Below are 20,409 nucleotides of genomic sequence, written 5' to 3'. Positions count from 1 at the left end.
TTGGCTCATGGGTTTCAGAGGTTCAGTTCATGGTCACTAGATACCGCTGCTGTAGGCCCAGGGTGATGCAGACCATCATGGTGGAAAGGCATGGAGGAGAAAAGCAGAGTTGCTGACTTGGCCACCAATGTATAAATGAATTCAGAGAATACCAGAAGAACCACCCAGTAACATAAAAGCTTCTGACCAAAAGATTTACTATTGTAAATGATGGGAACTTTTTGTTTGCTTATCTTATCACATTATTGTGGCATTAAATTAAATGCATCAAGAAGCACAATTCACAATAGCTCAACTGTGGAACCAACCCAGATGCCCTTTAGGAGATGAATGGATAGGGAAACTGTGGTATATATACACAATGGAACATTACTCAGCATTAAAAGAGAATAAAATCATGGCATTTGCAGGTAAATGGGTGGAGTTGGAGAATATCATGCTAAGTGAAGTTAGCCAATCCCCAAAACCCAAATGTTTTCTTTGATATGAGGAGGCTGACTCTTAATGGTGATATGGGGCGAGCATGGGAGAAATGGAAGAACTTTAGATAGTGTAAAGTGGAGGGAGGGGAAGGGAGGGGCCAGGGGGTAGGAAAGACGGTGGAATGAGTTAGACATCACTACCCTAGGTACATGTATGAAGACAGGAATGGTGTGAAGATACTTTGTGTACAACCAGTGACTTGAAAAGTTGTGCTCTATGTGTGTGATATGAAATGAATTGTATTCTGACATCGTGTATAACAAATTAGAATAAATAAATAATTTAATTAAAAGAAGAAAAAAATGTAACAGATAATTGATAGAAGATGAATCTTGAAATCCATTTACTGCACATTTCATCATGTTGAATTCTAGTTTTTGGAGTTCCCAATAAGCAACCTCTCCACTTCAGTCTCTCAGAGTCTCTTTGAGTATACATTAAAATTTTTTTTTATGTTGCATATATTTATGTGATTTCCTCGGCTCACATGGATTCACACTGGTCAAGGATAGGTTTGTTCTATCAAGCGGTATTCCTTCAATATATTATACAATATGTGACATATAACAGCTTGATAAAAATGAGCAAAAAGAATAGATGAATACATAAGTGGAAATATGTTTATAATACATTGCCCCTGAAAAAAAAAGATTATGTTTTGCTTAAGTTCAACCCTATACTGAAATGAAATAAATTTCCTTTTATCAACAAATGAAATAGTACACAATAAAGAAAAAAAATGAAATTACACATCAAAATACTACTAATCTAAAAGACCTAATGTAGCATGAACCCTCACCACCACAACAAAAACAGGTTGCAATTGAATTGTACTCATATCACTTATACGAAAAAAAAATTAAAAATTGTCTTTTCAAAGTTAAATTTTAAAAGTAAAAATTTTCAAATCAAAAACTGTATCTTGAAACACTACCAACTTCAGGAAAATTGTTATCTCTGGGGGGGAATAGAAGAAAAATAGGGTGAAAGTTGACTATGCCTGTAACATTTTATGTCTCACAAACAAAAATCTGAAGCAAAAACAGTAGAATATTAGCACACATTTACTTTTAAATCTGCTGGTAACATTTTTTTCCCTGAACATCTGTGTATACTTGTATTGCTTTCTGATTTAGAATTGTAATAGGTAAAAATAGGTTACCCAGAACCATCCCATTTATGTGTGTGTGCCCATGTGCATGCCCAGTCCTATGTTTGGTGAGCATTCATACATAGGTAATTTTTAATATAATAGCTTGCTTGAGTGAGAGAGAAAGAGAGAGAGAAGGGCCGGAGCAAGGGAGAGAGAGAGAGAGAGAGAGAAAGAGAGAGAAATAGCTCCTTAGATGATCATATAGAAGTTCAATATTTTTGAAAAAGTCAAATTAGCGGAAAATGATGTTGCTGATGTGCCTGAGTGATCCACCAACTCATCTGGAATTGGCAGCCGGAATTAACAGAGAGGGTTTTGGCTCCCAGATTGCAGCTCTGTCTCACCATTTATCAACACATAATAATAATAGAGAGTGCATACACACCAGTAACGCTCATGTCAAGAAAAAAGAGTGAAAGTCTCCTGTAATATCTGTTAAGATACCAGTGTTTTCTTTTTTTCTTTTTGCAGAAAAAAAAACAAGTTGCAAAATGAATTGTACTCATATCATTTATATGAAAAATTTTTAAAATCTTCTTTTAAAAATTAAATTTATTTAACTTTAAATACTTTGATAAATACTATTGATATATACTATTGAGTTAATGGAATCCCTAATAAAAATATGGATGGACCTTATTTTCACAGACATAAGGACAAGAGGTGTGGCTTTAACATTCTGGTCTTCAAAATCCATCGATCGATCAATCAATCACTGTGGTAGGAGGACTGAATCGAATTAAATGAAGGAGTCCTTTGGTGAAAACCAAGATAGGGCAGTCTGGAAGTGTCATTAGGTACTCTGCAGGGCTTTGCCTGCTGACAAAATAAAAGAGGATGATGGAAATGATTAATTAGAATAACCGACCACTCTTCTCAGGTCCATTTCTATTCCTGTCTCTAAGTAACATCTTCCAGTTCCACAGAAAGAAAAGGCAGGAATTGAGTGTCCCTAATTCCAACTCTATTCATGCCGCTCCTTCTTGCAGCATGCCATCCTGATTAATGCAGTGGTCCTGAGAACTTTCAGCCTCGGTCTGAGCCAATCACCTCCAGGATTTAAAGTGGCCCAAATCAGAGGTACTCAGAGAAGAGCCTTCCAACTGTCTTTTCATTTCGATTCATACTGACAGGCAGGGCTCTCTGTTGGCATGAACAGTTAGTCCATCTTCCATCCATAGATTGGCATTTGCAAAAGGTCATTTCTCTGGAACAAAATGAACACCTGAGCACCCGAACTTCAACAGTTCTTAAACCTTTATTATTGTGGAATATTTCTTCTCTCTAAAAAGATGAGTTTGGAACATGCTTTAAAGGATTTAGTCTAGTCCTTTTCCAAAGTGAAAAACCATTAACAAAAATGTGCTCAAGTGTGTAGGTATGTGTGTGTATAGTTTGTCTAAGAGAAATTTTAGAAGAATCTACTAATGTTAGCAGTGATTGACTTTTGGATAGGTGATATTATTATTGTTCCTTTTCTGATCTTTGTATGTTGTCAAGTATTATGATTGCAGTCAAACCCGATCACTACTTAAGATTAAGGAGGAGAAAGATATCAAAATATGACCAGAAATACCACTACTAGGTATATATTCCAGAGGAAAGGAAATCCATCACTAAACTATAGAGACAACAGACCTCCCATGTCTACTACAGCACTATTCACAAAAGCTAAGATACGGAATCACTGCCATGTCCATCAATAGATGGATGGATAAGGAAAATTGTGGTATATACACTCAATGGAATATTATTGAGGGAAAAATGAAACTTTCTCATTTGCAGCAATATGAATGGAACTTGAGGTCATTAAGAAAGAGAAAAAAAAAAGGAAAGACAAATTAAGCAATGCCTAAGAAGTTGGTCTACAAATAAAGGAAAAGAAGAGTCAGGACCTTGTGACAGAACAGACATCCAATTGTCTACAAGGGCTGAAGTTAGTACTTTCAAGAAAAAGGCTGCCTTCCTGTGTATCTTTTAATGCCTTGAGATACTATTTTGGGGGAAATGGTCCTGTTGGGTTGGAGAAAACTCTTCCACCAGGTAGGAATGTCAGATGACCTTGCAAAGTACCTACCATTACAGAGGCAGGTGAAGTCCACCCTGGCCTAGGACTAGACTCTGGAAACCAGAGGCCCCATCAGACCTGAACCAGAACCAAGGGTCAAGAAAATGTTGCTTGAGAGCAAACAGCTGAGTGTCAGAGCAAAGAACTCCTAGCTAGCCCTCCTCTCCACACCCAGAGGTCCTGCCTGTATTAAAGACCTTGGAGATAGAACACCTTTGAATTTCAAGATAATTTCCCTCCCTTGTCTAAGTCAAGAGGCACTAAAGGGCCACCTATAGTCAGTGGTCATAAATGAAAAAGGAAAGAAGGTGTCATGGTTGGTTTTGCTCCAGATGGAAATCTTGTTGGCATTTTAGCATGGCTTGGATCTCACTAGCTGAATGGAATAAAGATAATAAAATACTGCGTACCGACTCAAGGATGAGAGAAATGAGTGAGTGAGTCAAGGATGACCACAGGAAATGCTTTTTTTTTTTTTTAACTTTTGTCTGTGTGGGAAGAATTTTCATCAGCTCTTTAATTGCCAGGACTAAAATTGTGGGTAGGAACATCTTAGAGGAGGAAAAGTTTATTTTGGCTCAAGGTTTCAGAGGTTCAGTCCACCGTCGGCCAACTCCATTGCTCTGGGTATATAGTGAGGAAGAACATCATGGCTGAAGAGCAGGGTGGAAGAAGGTTGAATCCAGTGCCTCACTCATGCTAAGCAAATGTTTTACCACTGAGCCACAATCTCAGCCCTGCTAAGTCATTCTTTTTTTTTTTTTTAAAGAGAGAGAGAGAGAGAGAGAGAGAGAGAGAGAGAGAGAGAGAGAGAGAATTTTTAATATTTATTTTTTTTTTAGTTCTCGGCGGACACAACATCATTGTTGGTATGTGGTGCTGAGGATCGAACCCGGGCCGCACGCATGCGAGGCGAGCGCGCTACCGCTTGAGCCACATCCCCAGCCCGCTAAGTCATTCTTAATAGTAACTTTATTCATAGTAATGAAGAGCTAGTTAATCCATCAAATGGATAAATCCATTGATGAGGATATAGCTCTCATACATTCAATCTTTGCATCTCTGAAGATGACTGCATTGCCTAACACATGAACTTTCAGAGGGGGATATTCTTAGATCGGAATCATAACAGGGAGAGAATGACAAAATGAGGTAGGAGATGGGTGGGTGCAGTTGTTAGGGCTTGTGTAGAGTGGAACCCATTGGGTTCAAAGGATTGTTGTAATCTCTGAACCACAGAGAGTGAGCTATAGACGTGGCACACCCCGAGTTGGAAAGTTTGGAAATCAGCCTATGGTTGAGTCTTGCCATTTTAGATCTCAACAAGGTCTTGAAGAAATCACAGGGTAGCTATTACCTAAGGTGCGGTGATAAATAGAATTAGTGAAAGGGAAGAAATCAAAGACTGAGAAATTGGGATACTGAATACTGAATTAACCAAAGGCCAGAGTTGTCAAAAAATAATACATGAAAGGGTGCTGAGCTAGGAGGTAGACAGTCTTCAAGGCACACTAGGGGTGACAGGGTGAGAACATGATTGTCACCAAGAGAAGCAATGGCCACTATAGCCTAAAGGCATGATTGCATTGACTGGAGCATCGCATATGAGGGAGGAGACATCATCTAAAAGCAACGTGGAAGAGAAAGAGTGACTCTATTCCTCACTCAAGACCTGGTTGCAAAAGAAGAATGAGATACTACAGTTGCCATTACAGACCAGAGAGAAGAACCCATCTCTAAGAACTTTATTTAAGAGGAAGCCTTAAAGATGTCGAGGCATGTGCTTATGGACAGTCTCACCAAAAACCCTCGTCACTCCTACAGTGAAATATGGGAGCTGAGGGCAGGGGTCATTTTATGAAGAGCGTCAAAGACTGTGACATTTGCTCCTGTTCACTATGGAAAGAGGTGGAGAGGATGGAGGCGAAATAGCTGGAACCTCAGGCCACAATGAGATGCCTCATTAGGACCTCTGCCACAGAGGGACACTTTGAAAGCCAGTGTTGGATTCCAGGTCTGATTCCTGTCCCTAGTGTTCTCAGGTTCCAAGCCCTGGCTCTGCCAGTCCCCCGCTGAGAGAATTTAAGCAAACCCAGGAATCGCCTTGTCCTGTGTGTGGCGCACTGCATCTATCTTAGCTTTTACGAATACTAATATTTATATTAATAACAATATTCATTAAGTCTGGTCAGCCAGACTTAACAAAAAGAAACACCATACATTTTTAAATGTGATCTAGACATATTTCATAGCTTTTTTTTTTAAATGAAAAAGGATTACCTTCTAAAGGGTACTGAGAATAGCACAGAGCCTTCCAGAAGGCTCTGAGAGGCAGCTGGCAGAGGGTGCAGCCCACCAGCACACTTGTTTATATTCGATTACTTTTGCTTAAACCTGATGAAATAATTAAAATAAATCCTCTGTGCCCAAGGGAGAGACCGGGTAAGAGGAACTCGAGTAGTCTGTTTGGATGGGATTTCTGGAAGAATTAAAGGAGGGCTGTATAATCTCCATTCATAAAAACCCGAATTGATTTATGCAAAACAGCTCATTAATATGTATGTGGAAATGGATCTCTCAATGGCTCAATTCTCAAAAAAAAAAAGGGGGGGGGGGGAAACACCCAGCAATTGACTTGTTAAATCACGTCTACAGATCTAGGCTCCTTCTCATTTGCATTTTCTGTCATGAATAAAAACTGCCTGGGAGGATCTTAATTCAGGGAGGGGATTACAGTTGGAAAACCTATTGCTTTTCTTTAATGCTCAAGCACATTTTTTCCCTTGTTCTTTATTCCAACAGCATTAATATATGTTCTTTCTTTTTTTTTTTTTTTTAAGTGAGCCTGCAGTTATATTTGGACAGATGCACAAATATATATATAAAAAAAATCAAATTTGTTCGCTTGCTGCTTAGGATTGGACTTGGCACACAGTAGGTGCTCAGTAAGTGTGTGTTATTGGAGTGTATGCACAGATAGGCTGAAAGGTCAACCTACAGTTTGGAAATCAATATTGCATTTGCTTTTCCCCTGGAGGTGAGTGGGCTTGCAGCACCTGTGTGAACCCCTGTGGTATTGCTGCTGATGGGTGGTCTTCAGGCACTAGCCTAAGGTACCTTTTAAGGCTATGTGCTACTCAAAGTCTGGAATGAGTCACATTCGTGTCACCAGGGAGCTTGCTAAAAATGTCACATACCGGGCCCTCCTTCAGACCTACTGAATTAAAATTTGCTTTTAATATGATCCACAAGGGATCTGTACACACATTAAAATTTGACAAGCACTTGGAGAATAATTAGTGAAGTAGCTAAAAACATAAAGCAACGCCTGGCGTCCAATCCCAGCTTCCACTGCTTTCTAATGTCCTCAGGCACATGACTTCACTTATCTGACCTTAATTTTCCTTATGCATAAAATCGGGATGATGGGAGTAGTTTTTATTTTATGTAGTATTTTTGAGGATTAGACGAAATTATCCTTTTTAATTAGAAAGAACTGTTGTGAGGTTTGGTCATTTGAGGAAGATATAGCCAAAGCACTGTTTTGGTTAGATTTTCAAAATGGGGATCAGAACTCTGACAATAAAAAAAAAAAAAAAAGTGTAGGAGGAAAAGTTTATTTTAGCTCATGGTTTCAGGGGCCTGGTCCAGGGTTGGCTGAGTCCATAACTCTGGGTCCACTGTGAGGCAAATCATCATGGCAGAAGATAATGGCAGAGGAAAGTAGCCCAGCTCATGGAAACAAAGAGAGAGAGAGAGAGAGAGAGAGAGAGAGAGAGAGAGAGAGAGACCAACCTTGCCAAAGGCAGTCCTCAGTGACTGATCTACTTCCCCCAGCCACACCCCACTTGCCTATAGTTACCACCCAATTAATCCATATCAGTGGATTAACCCACTGATTAAGTTACAGCTCTCACAATTTAATCATTTCACCGCTGAACATTCTTGTCTTATCTCCCACATGAGCTTTTGGGGGACCCCATATTTTTCACCACACACACAAAAAAAAAAACAAACATCCATCACAGAAGATGTGTTCACCATTGCAAAACTTGAAATGCTACTGCGCCATTTGTAAATTCCCATCATTTCTCCACTGCTACAAAAATGGAGGGGTCCCATAAATGTACTGATATCCATTTGGGATCCAGAGCATCTACCATTCAAAAGCATCCATCCTGGAAAATGGAGAGAGAGAGCCTCAGAGAGGAAGGAACTAGGCAATCATTCAAACTTATTTTCTGAAATAGGTAAGAGGAAGCTCTCGAGTCAGTTTTTGTTTTGTGAGTTTTTGTGTGTGTTTTGTGCTTTTTTGGAGTACTGAGGATTGAACTCAGGGGTACTCAGCCATTGAGCCACACTCCCTGCCCTATTCTGTATTTTATTTAGAGACAGGGTCTCACTGAGTTGCTTAGCACCTCACTTTTGCTGAGGCTGGCTTTGAACTCGTGATCCTCCTGCCTCAGCCTCCTGAGCCACTGGGATTACAGGTGTGTGACACCACACCCAGTTTTTTTTTTTTTTAAACCAAGAAAAGCCACATGATATGTGAACAAGGTAAGCATTAGACTGACTTGAACTTTGACGAATTGAGTTCAAACTCAGTTCCACTGTTTATTTTTACAGGAGCTTTTGATGTTGCAACATCTTGTGAGATTTCCAAGCACCATGGGCAATCAGGCCCATAATTTGGAGAGTCTCCTGACAAGCACGCAGATGGCTAAATAAGCACCTTATAAAGGCCAGCACCTTAAAAATGCTCTGAATGACGATTCGCAGGAGAAACTTGTCTCAGGTTTTAGTGTTAGGGGGATTAGGCCCGCAGGAGCAATTGACAAAATTAGATCCCATGTAAAATAGGCAAGGTCAACTTCAGTTCCTGGGTACTGGATTCATGCCTGCCTTTAATTTTCATTCTCATTTCATTCTTTCTTGGTTTTATTCTCCATGGGTTTAGTTTACAATTTGAGTCATCTCTTTTTGGTATCCATATCATCTGTGAGAAGAGCTACCAGATATCAAGACTCATTGTAAGATTGTAATAATTAATAGAGTATGTCATTTATGTAAGTATAGTCAAATATAAAGAGGGAAGAGAGGAGAGATTAAAAGCGATGCAAGCAGGTAGGCACACTCGATTTCCTTCAGCGATGGCAATGTAGGATGCAGAGAAAGGATCACGTTATTGATATGAGTGCTGTGTCAATAGGACCCTTCCAGACAGGGGAAAGAAAATTAAAAAATGTAGTCCAGTTATTCCTCTGGATCCCCAGATTCTATGTACCTTAATTCACAAGTTAAAAAATAAAACAAAATAAAATGCATTATACTAAATAGGCACAGCCCCCTTTTCTTGAATTCTTCCCTGAACAATACATTATAACTGTGCCCATAGAACTTACAATGCACTCGGTATTATGTGTCATCTAGAGATGGTTCACATATTCCAAAGGAAGTGCATAGGTTATGTACAAAATTGTGTCATGTTATCTAAGAGACTTTGGCAGGCAGGGATTTTGGTATCTGTAGGTGACCTGGAATTAGTCCCCCTGATGATACCAAAGAATGAGTGGACATTAAATCAATCTTAAAGCGTGCTCATTAACTTTAGGTGCACTGTCATTTTAAATATGAACTACAAAGCCATGCATTATGGAAGGTGATAGAAGAGAATATCTTCATGGTCTCAGAATAGAAAAAAAAAAAAAAAAACCTTTCTTAAAACTGTATCATCCCGCGGAGGAAAAGATAAATAAATTGGACTATATGGATTTTAAAAATTTCTGTTTGTCACTAGATGTAATTAAGAGAGTGAAAGGAAGACAAGCCACATGGTACAAGTAGTTTCCTACACATAAAAGCAACAAAGTGAGCCTATGCAGAATTGCTCACTGAGAAAAGGACCGTCGATAGAAAACAAAGAGAGAAAAGAAAAAGAAGAAAATGAATTCAACACTGCCGAAAAATGGTGTGTGCGTGTGTGTGTGTGTGTGGGGGGGGGGGACGGCAGGGTTTCCAAATAGCCAATACACATATATAAAGGTGCTCCATGCCATTGGTCATCAGGAAATATCAATGAACCTCAAATGAGACCCCCTTTAATGTCCTGATCGCGTGAGCCTCTGCTTTGACCAAAGGAACAGCCAGAAGACAGTGGAAGGAATCTGTGCTTTTGTGTGTGCCTGTAGGGATGTAGCCTCTTGGCTCCCGGCCTTGGGTAGATCCACAGGACGCTAATTAAAAATAATAAAATAAACTGTACATGGATTGAAGAGGGATCGGTGGAGTGGAGAAAGTGGAGGGCGAGAGAATTGGAGCAGGATGTGTTTCAGGCTTTTGTGAGGATGTCAGATGTATCCTGGTGTTGTATAGAACTCCAAGGAATAAAGAAATAATAACAATAAGAAATAAGAAAAAAAAGAACATTTTGGAGAAGGGAACGTTTATTTGGGGCTCCTCATCTCAGCCCATCAATGGCCAGCTCCATTGCTCTGGGCCCAGTAAAGCAGCACCTCATGGTGAAAGCAGCTCTGGACATGGTCATCAAGAAGCAGAGAGAGAGAGAGAGATGGACAAAGATATATCCCAAAGGCATGCCCCCAATTACCCAGCCTTTCTAGCCACACTTGACCTGTCTACAGTTAACACCAAGTTAATCCTTATGAGGGGATTAATCCACTGCTCAGGTTACAATGTTCCTGACCTAATCATCACACCTCTGCACTGTCTTGCATGGTCTCAGACACACATGAGCTTTTGGGGGACATCTCCCATCTAAACCATAACACATCCGCAAGGACAGATGATATCAACTGCTGTCAAGAATACATCCCTGGTAAGAGTGTGAATTAATACAATCACCATGACAATAGTGACGATTATAATTCATCATGCCAGATTAGTAGTATCTCTCTCTCTCTCTCTCTCTCTCTCTCTCTCTCTCTCTCTCTCTCTCTCTCGGTTGTTCATCTGCATGATCAATCGCCTTTCGGTTCTGTCCCGTGGGATTACGACAGAGAAACGTGATGTACCTGTGTACCAAAAGATGGAGCAAGAATATTGACAGAAGAAGTATATGTCGTTGCCCCAAGAAGTAACTCAAATTCTCAAGAAGAGTAGAAGCTACACATATGTTCTAGTGTATTCCAATAATAAAATGCTAAACAGCACCAAGAAGGATTGAACTGTGGCTACCCTAAAATTCCACGTGTGAGGTGGCTGCAGACTTAAGGAATATATATTGTATAGGTTTTTTTTTTTTTTTACATATGAGATTCACAAAACCATGATTGTAAATTTACAAGTGGAGATATAGCTCATCTTGGAGAAGAGAGAGCCTTCTGAGTTGTCTGTAATATTGTTTTTGAGCTTGGCTTAGTAATGCTTCATAAAGCTACTTCCATTTTTTTTTGTACATTTCTCTATGTATTAATTTTCTTGGGAAAACTAGGATATAAATTAACTCCTTAAAACAGAATGACTATTTCCAGAGGTTTTCTACCAAAACTCTTTATTCTTTGCATACTAAGTTACTTTTTAGATAATATTGGATATATATTCAATATCAATGCCTGAAAGGGTTTTATTTGATCCTTTCGTGCAAATGAGAATTTTGCTGTAATTTGAACCAAGTTTATGAATCCCCAAAGAAAAATCTACATGAGTTATGCACCTAACTTCATCAAAACCATTCTTCAAACACCGTAAGAGCAGTAATGAGACCATTTCGGTTTTGTGCTTCTTTTTCATTCTTAGATAACAGAACCTCTCCGTTTTGATGGGAAGAATCCCTTACTTTGTAATATTTTGCTTTTCCACATGGATACCAAGCCTCTGCAGCTTGAATGTGCAATTTTACTCAAATGGACCAAAAAAGATGAGGTCCTGCTGAATTATAGGCAGAAGAGGGCATGGGGAGAAGGGCTGATTTTCAAAAAAGTATCATTTTTGATAAGATACATAAATAGATGCCCAACAGTGATGATGTGAGCAAAATGAGGCAAAAGCATTGGATAATCAACTTCCCTGTTGATTTTTAAGATAAATGTCATAGTGACTTCATATAATTCAACCATGCAACCGTCCATTTGTTTAAGATGCAAAGACAAAGTTTTCTCCATAATATGATATCAGTTGGTGGTCATGCTATTACTTCATTAAGACATATTCTGAACTTTAAATTCATTGCAACATTGTGTGGTACGATTTCAACGTGACGGTCAAAAACAGTACTAATTTATTCACTTTCTTTTACTTAAGAAATTAGGGAAAAATATTTCTTCGTGCATGTTGTTTTTCTAGTTCTTTTTTAAAAAAGGTTAAAAGGCATTTAGCATTTTCATTTATAATTAGATCTGCATTACCCACTTAATACACACTTCACAATTATCACAGACTTTACCATTTCCAAATGCTTTTTTAAGTGTTATTTTTGAAAACTTCTTCTCCTGGGTCTTAATTTCCTTCCCAGATACAAATGCCCTTTGTCACCATATCATCAGGGCAATATGTAATAATTTTTGCATTTCATACATAGAAAATAATTGAATGACATTTGAAATTAATCAGTGTCCACAAAGCTTTTCAAGTTTGTTTCTAAATGTGAGGAATCCTCTTGCTCCACCCTGACTGTAAATATACTGACCAAGAAATAGAAATAAAATTACACCTAATTTTCAAGTTCTAGAATATTTTAATAATCCTTCTGTAAGGAGTTAAAGACCTTTATGTTAGGATTTCTTTTCTTTTTTCTTTTCTTTTTTTTTTTTTTTTTTCGCACTAGGGATTGAACTCAGGGACACTCCACCACAGAGCTGCATCCCCAGCCCTATTTTGTATTTTATTTGGAGACAGGGTCTCACTTAGTTGCTTAGCACCTCACCTTTGCTGAGGCTGGATTTGAACCCATGATCCTCCTGCCTCAGCCTCCAGAACTGCTGGGATTACAGGCATGCTCCATCTCTCCTGGCAGAACTTTTTTTTAAATCTTTTTTTGTTGTGCTATAACTATGATTTTTCCATTCATAAAGATTCTGCTTTACTTCCTCTACCCATTAAATAATTCTAGGTTTTAAAAATTATTTTGAGATATAGATATGAGAAATTCAGGACCAGCTGTAGTTTGGGTGACCTTGGGCAACTACATAACAGAGTAGTCTCACCTTGAATTTCTCCAACTGTTAAACACACTCTAGAATAGCTTACAGGTCTAAAATAAAGATGAATAGCATGACAGGTATACAACCTTTTGCATGCCACTGGAAAAAAATTACAATGATTATAAATGCCTACATGTTTATAGCCCTCTAAAATACATTATTATTGCATTTTAACCTTGAACTATTGAAAAATCCATCTTGGTTTGTGGTAGAACGACTGTTTATCCCCCATCACAAAAGTTCTTATAACAACTGAGGTTTGAAATGCCTCTACCTATGTGTGCTGTGATTTTTAAGGAAAAGTATGTGGCATTGAAAAAACTCCCTTTTACAAACAGCTTCAACATCCTTAACATTGTCCAAATGGTTCTTCTGCTACTAGGATCAACAGTGAAACACACGACTTGGCCTATTCATAGTTGCGTGGCCAGGTCCCTTTCCATATCCATTCTGTCAGTCACCCTTGTCCTTTGCTCTATGAGTAGCAAGTCCTTCTTGTATCAACGCTTATGAAGTGGGCGATACCAACACCCTCATTTTACACACGAAGCAACAACACTCATGTGCAATGTCCTACCAAGTGTGGGATCTTCTTCAGCATCTTCTGATGCTCCTGTGTAAAATATCATATTGGATGGATTTTGGGGTGTTTCCTTGGAATCCCACAATAGCATTCAACTTAGCCCCTTGCTAAGTACTCAGCTTAGCTTAGCTTTGCAGAAAGGAGACTTTTATCACTGGCTCCAGATGCTATTTCAGCCTCAAGCCCTTGAAAGCCAGCCTTCTGTTCTGTCCTGCTGAGCTCTGTGCTCATCTCCTCCCCTCTCCCTGGATCCTTGGCCTTGTTCCCACATCTGAAGCAGTCCCTCTTGCTGTCTGTCCAGCCTGAATGTCCTTCTCGGCGGAGCCACTGTGCCTGCAGCTTGAATGTGCAATTTCTTACTCAAATGGACCAAAAAGATGAGGTCCTGCTGAATTAGAGCAAGAGGAGCGCGTGGGTAACAGTACCAGTACTAGAGGGCTCAGTTCAAGCCCCTTTTCCTCTGGAAGCCGGTCTTTGCTCTTTCTCTAATCCAGACCAGCTTAAGGACAACTTTCCACTCTGGACTCCCCCTACCATAGGGTTAAGTCACCTCTCTGTCAATATCATCTTATTTTTTTCCCCTGAGGCAGTGAAAAATGTGGTAGGACAAGGACTCTGTACTCCCCTCCCTGAGCTGGAATATCCAGTTGGCCTCTGACTTGGTGTCTGTGTGATTTCAGGCAGCTTCATCCATTTCCCTGTGCCTCAACCTGTTCATCTGAAAAATGGGAAATTTATCATCTCAGAGGGTTAATCAGCAGAATTAATTTACAAAAAGATTTGGGGACAGCAAGTGTGGTGGCTCACCCCTGTCATCCCAACAGCTCAGAAAGCTGAGGCAGTAGGATTGCAAGTTCAAAGCTCAAAGCCAGTCTCAGCAAAGGCAAGGTCCTAAGCAACTCAGTGAGACCCTGTCTCTAAATAAAATTTTAAAAATAGGGCTGGGGATGGGGCTCAGTGATTGAGTATCCCTGGGATCCATCCCTAGTGCTCAAAAACAAAACAAGAAAAAACAATCTGGGGACAATGCTTACTCAACAATATATACATAGTATATATTTCTTTTTTTTTTTTTTTGGTCTTATTGTTTCTTCTCTGTGTGTATATGTTTAAGTGCACTTAAAGGTTTTATCTGTGTGCTCTGTGAAGACAGGAAGTAGCCATTCTCATCAACCATTTTAACTTTAGGACCCAGCCCAGACTTTGAGGCATATAAATGGGGTATTTTTTTTTTTTTTTGGATGTTTGATGGATGAATAAATGAATAGTCGATTAGGAGGCCCTGGGGTGGTGGCCCTGCCTTCCCTTGTAATGAAGCAAACTGATCTGAAACGGTATCTGTGATGAAATATTGCAGAGGGCAGGATCAAAAAGTCTTATTCTGGACTCACTTGTATCCTCAATGTTTATCTTTTCCTTGGTGAAGTTCTATAGGATAAGAGCCTCCACGAAAATACAGCTTAGTGAAATCATAGGTTTCTTCCAACACACCCGGCTCCTTTTCTCCAGGATGACATTTGACGCAGCATTGACAGATGCGATGTAGTCTCACACAAGAACAGGGTAATTCATTAACATGCACACGAAAGGGAGAAGTCCACGTTCAACCTTTACCACCAGAGTCCTTGGTTTTATCACTCAAGGAGGCCGGGGTGATAACAGGGCCCTTTGGCTATGAAATACCTGCTGTACTTGCTGCAAGGTTGAGTTTGCACAGGGGAAGAAGGAGAGCTTCAATGAGGACCCGCCTGACCCTTTGGAAGGAAGATTTCTCTGCTGAAGAGCTAAAAGGGGCTTTTGGAGTCAGACAGTCCAAAACATACGTTTACAAATCCCAGAGATGTGAATGGCTCGTCTAGGTGACCTAGTTTGTTGAAGAGAGATTTAAGATGATATTCCATAACAGGGATTTTTTTTTTTTTTTAATGCATGGGCCACATTTCAGGATGGTTTTATGATGGGATGATTCATGACCAGGCAGAGTGTTAGAGGCTGTTTCTAAAAGAAACTCAGAGCGTGCTTTTGGATGGCCAAACACTGGGCTAGATGTTACAAACAAAAGCCATCGATTACCTACAGGAATGTGTCTGCAATCTCTCCCATGGACAAGGCAGAGTCTAGAAGACTGTTCACAAGTCCATTGGTTCTGAAGGTCAAAGTTGATATTATACAATAAAGTCCCCAGGTGCAAAGCTGAGGAATCCAAACATTTTCATTTTGATGCATACCTTGTTCTTATCTGGGGAAGTCTGGATAAGGGGGCGGGGTTTCTGGACCAGATTTTTCTATCAATATGTAGATCAAGTAGCTCACATCAAATGTCTCCTGTTGGTCTTACTTTGGGTTGCTTAGAAGAGAAACACGAAGCAAGGATTTCTGTGCCTGAATGAATTCTCTCAGGAGAAAGGCAGAGATGGAGACAGGATAAAGGGAGGAAAGGGACCTAGCAGGAAGTTTTCTCAGCTGCCCTGACGCCATGGGGAACTCTGAGGCATGAAATACAGAGATGGGGGATGGGCACACACCACTCATCAGGAAATCTGGGTAGGGCAGTAACAGCACCTACCTCATGGCTCACTGGGAACCTTGGTGTCTTATAAATATGGTTTATTATTTAGAAAATTAGGGTCCCTTTAACCATTGAAATAATGGGGAAAAAAGCCCCCCAGGATTTGGGCAGGATTTGAGAGGGATTCACTACTATAACATGAAGGGTATGAGTGAGAATCTAAACTCTTTGTTTTTAATATTTTTTTAGTTGTTGATAGATCTTTATTTATTTATTTATTTTTATGTGATGCTCATAATTGAACCCAGTGCCTCACATATGCTAGGCAAGCACTTTACCACTGAGCCACAACCCCAGTCCCCAATCCCCTGAACTCATTTTTTTTTTTTTAATACTCAAGATTCAACTTGGTCTCTAACACCATCCTTTAAGAAAGCCCCAATCTCAGGGAGTCTTGGGCTTTCTAAAATGAAAAAAAAAAAAATAGGAACAAGGATAATATCCACCTCCTGTGACTGGTGGCTGGCCACTTCAGTTCAAGAGAAAGATTTTTAGAAGCATCTAGAAATCTTGAAATCAAGTCAACATAAAAGTGGGCTGGAAAAGTCTCAGAATGCAAACTGGAAGAGTTTTCTGAGAAAGTGTAGCCGTTTGATATACGGCGGTCTTTGACCCAGTGGAAAGAAATAATAAAAAGGAGAATCAGAGAAGTCCCCTCCCTGGCGTCCACATGAATCAGGAATCTCGCCTTCACCATCTCTGTTAATCAGTGTCCCTGTTCTGCACGGTGGTCAGGCTGCGATTCTCATTCTGTAGTTTCTGAGCAGAGGTTTAATATTGTAAAGAACTGGTCTTATTTTATTCTATTAGATCTGCTGATAGAAAGGGAATTTGAATGTAGAGCTGTCTGCTTAAAAAAAAAAAAATTCCCAGAATTTGCCCAACATGGTAATTCCACCAAGACCTGAAGAGCAAAACAATCACTGCTGAGAAGTGAGAGAAGATCCTGAGGAATTAAAACCCAGAGGACCACACAGGCCCTTAGAAGTGACCATTCAGATTCTACTTTTTCTCTTGGCAGTCCAGCAGATCTCTCCCTGTACATACCAGGAAACATTTTAGACATGAATGTGGTGGTTCTTCTTTGGGTTTTTCAAATGTCAGTTTTAGCCCAAGATCCTTTAACTGTGCAGAAAGATCACTGGGTACATTGGGCCCAATGGGCCCCTTGGCCCTCTGCATTAATATAATAATAATGGAAACACTCTAAGGATCAACCATCATATGCCTTTCACCCCCAAATGGGGAAAAAAAAAAGTTCATGAACTGCTAGAAAAGTCAGCAGTGGCAGAAAAATTGATCTTCCTCATTCATCCAAATGAAATAAATCAATTTCTTCCTAATTTAACCTTTCCTTTTTAACAAAAGACATATAAAACTAGAGAATTTTTAAGGTATTTTTTAAAAGTGGGGAACAATTAAGAGGGAAGAAATGTAATGCCATATAAAGTACCATGCCTTAACTTTCAGTGTAGATATTTAGTTGTTTTCCAGAATGAATGGAATCCATCACTCTAGATAAACTGGGAGGAGAGAGACTAAATACGATAAGGCTGTCTGAATTTTCCTCGCCAGAAAGTCAAATTTATCATTACGAACACTGATTGAAATCATGTGGACCCTTTAGGGGCATCTCTTTTCTAAGCGAGAGAAACAAATAATTACTGTGGCAGAATCATTCAAGTCTCTGGAGCTATCATTTATGTCTGCAACATAAGTGTATTATTATGCTCCCTATTATTTTTCCAAATGATGATCTTAGCTAAAATGCAGAAGTCAGTTATTATAATTGTCTTCACCCCCAAGTTCAAACCAGCCACCAGCTTTTGTCTGCCCATACTACGTTTATGTCCACGCTTCTGTACTTTCTCTTTTTTCCACAGAGGCAAACATATTCAGATATATTAGTAAAATGTGTATTCATGTGCGTTATTTGTGCGAGCATGTGATTTATGTGTACATGTTTTATTTATGCTTTACATGTTTATGGATGTGCACATGCATATATATTTAAAAGCAGAAATGAAGTTAATCCCAAAGGAGAAGCATACAAAGACCACGGGGCAACATGAGATTTGCAACCAGAAACAGAATCAACTACTAATTCCTACGTCTACAGATGACTACAGTAGTTCTGCTCATCGCTGTGAGCCCTCAAAGAGTAGCAGCTAACACTTTGGCTCCCAGATACGTCCTCAGAGCAGAGGGGAGCTATGAATGATAAAAAAAGAAAGAAATGGGAACCTCCTACTTGGTCCTCATCCACAGATATAATTACTCTCCAACAAGGCTTGCACTGTATCCAATATGAAACATTTTAGTCCCTGGAAACATTATATAAAAAGAATATAAGAAGCAGTCTGTCTATTGTTCATCTGCTAATGTCCCCAAATGTCACCTAGGTAATTACTTGGATGACATTTATGTGATGCAGCTGGACATTGTTACAGTTAATATAAAGCCTGCCTTTGGCAACCACTTTATTTCCACCTACATCACACTGTGGGCGTATGATGGCTTTTCCTGGAACACCCGCCTCCCCCAAATGATACCTCTGCCCTCTGTGTTTTCCTCTCATGCTCTGCACACCAATATCCAACATAAAAGAAGAGATTTTTTAAAAGGACAATATGATATATCTTTTTCTTGATATTTATATTTAGAACTTTTAGAGATGTTTCTAAAAATCGTTTATCAAATATTATTATACTGATATTTTCTTTCTTTTAAACAGGTTTATATCATCCTCAGAAGCCTAAATTTACAAAACATACAATTTTTTTTATGTCCAAAAAAACAAATTTCTTCTCCAAGAGAAATTTCTTAGCAAAGTTGGATTGTTCACCCAATATGCATATAAAAAAAAAATATTTTCAGAAACACAGGAGTCAACATTTTTCCCCAAAACTCACATGCAAACTGAAGCTTTGCCTTCCGACTCAGAATGGTCCCCAGAAGATTGGTGGCCAGGCACTGGTACGTGCCAGCGTCTTGATCTGTGCGGGGGCTGCTGATGGCCAAGCTGCCTCCGTCTAACTTGTAGTGATAACTCATGGCAAAATCAATCTCTCTGCCATTTTGATTCCACCTTTAGGGAAAATAAAAAAGAGATCAAATGACATTTATAATTTGCAGGGTTCACTGCTAATTTTTCTTAAATGACATGCAGTTTTAATTCCTACAACTATATAAAAATATATTGTATGTTTACCAGTGGAGATCATCTGACCAATTCCCCTTAAGTTTTCTGTCTTGAGCCCAGTGATACAGGGAGGTTATTTGAAAGCTCTTGGACTCTTGGAAAGAGTTAGATACATTCATCCCCATGTACATAGAGAGCCATGAGAACCACTGACATAAGAAATAAAAATTAGACATTCAGTCAATAATGCTGGCCATCCTAATCCTTTAGAGACTTTTCCAAAAAACATCTATCCATACCTGAACTCCCCCAAATTGCTACTGCAAAATTGGATGTCAGAAATGATTTAGACATGGAAATCCATAAAGATTATATTACAAATGATGCACAGAATACCAGCAAAGATTTTGCAATGCCAATTGGAGGCTGATAACAAAACAATTATAACCTGACGATCCCAGAATATCATTGTCCGTTAGCCTGTTACTTGGAAAATTAATCACGTTGAAAATGTTTCAGCAGTACTTAGGAATGCCAACCTAAAATTATATGTTAGCAACGCAAATGCAGCGTGAGTCGTTTTTATTTTAGGAAGCAAAAAGTCTCTTGGTGTAGCTATTAGACAAGAATTCCTTAGTACATGAATTAACTAGATGAAGGGTGTAAACGTATTATTTATTTTCCAAGAAGCATAAATAGTTTAAAAATTCCATTTGGTCATTTTTCAGACAAATGAATACCCATCTCCAGCCAGATTCATTCCCCTGACCTTGTACCTCCTAATTCCCTCAAAACCTTCAAGTGTGTTGAAAAAATGAGTATTGCATACTGCATGTGGTACATTCTCAGGGCACAAGTTGTGTGCAATAATTTACACCATTTAAGAAAATCATTTGAAAATAGTGAATCGTGACAACTAGTGGCCAGGCAGGAGAAAACTCATTTCCTATTGTTTGGGATCTTCATGGCTGAGACCTTTATTACAAAAGACAGTTTAAAAAGAGAAAAAACTTGCAGATTTGTTGAAGCTAACTCCTCTTCCCCAATACAGGATCCTTCAGGAGCAACGATCCCAAACCACAGATAAGCCTATATATGTGTGTGCTGGTCTTTTTTTTTTAATTTATTTATTTTTTTGGTATGGGAGATTGAGCCCAGGAGCACTTACCCACTGAACCACACTCCTAGCCTTTTTTAATATTTTATTTAGAGACAGAGTTTCCCTGAGTTGCTATGTGCTTCGCTAATCTGCT

General features: G+C 39.2%; 1 protein-coding gene across 1 annotated transcript in view; it reads right to left on the bottom strand.

Annotated features, from left to right (window-relative positions):
• CNTN6 (contactin 6) overlaps positions 1-20,409 on the bottom strand; it is a gene marked incomplete at both ends in the record, with an annotated part of 224,593 nt that overhangs the window by 130,820 nt on the left and 73,364 nt on the right. Inside the window, one exon of the mRNA XM_081276135.1 lies at positions 18,927-19,102. Within this exon, the coding sequence (XP_081132261.1) occupies positions 18,927-19,102 (176 nt within the window). The remainder of the gene's footprint in view (positions 1-18,926; positions 19,103-20,409) is intronic.

Source organism: Spermophilus citellus, assembly GCF_964194105.1.
Source record: "Spermophilus citellus genome assembly, chromosome: 19".
Classification (NCBI taxonomy): Eukaryota; Metazoa; Chordata; class Mammalia; order Rodentia; family Sciuridae; genus Spermophilus; species Spermophilus citellus.
The sequence above is the reverse complement of the archived record's forward strand: the minus strand, read 5'-3'. Positions and strand labels throughout refer to the sequence as shown.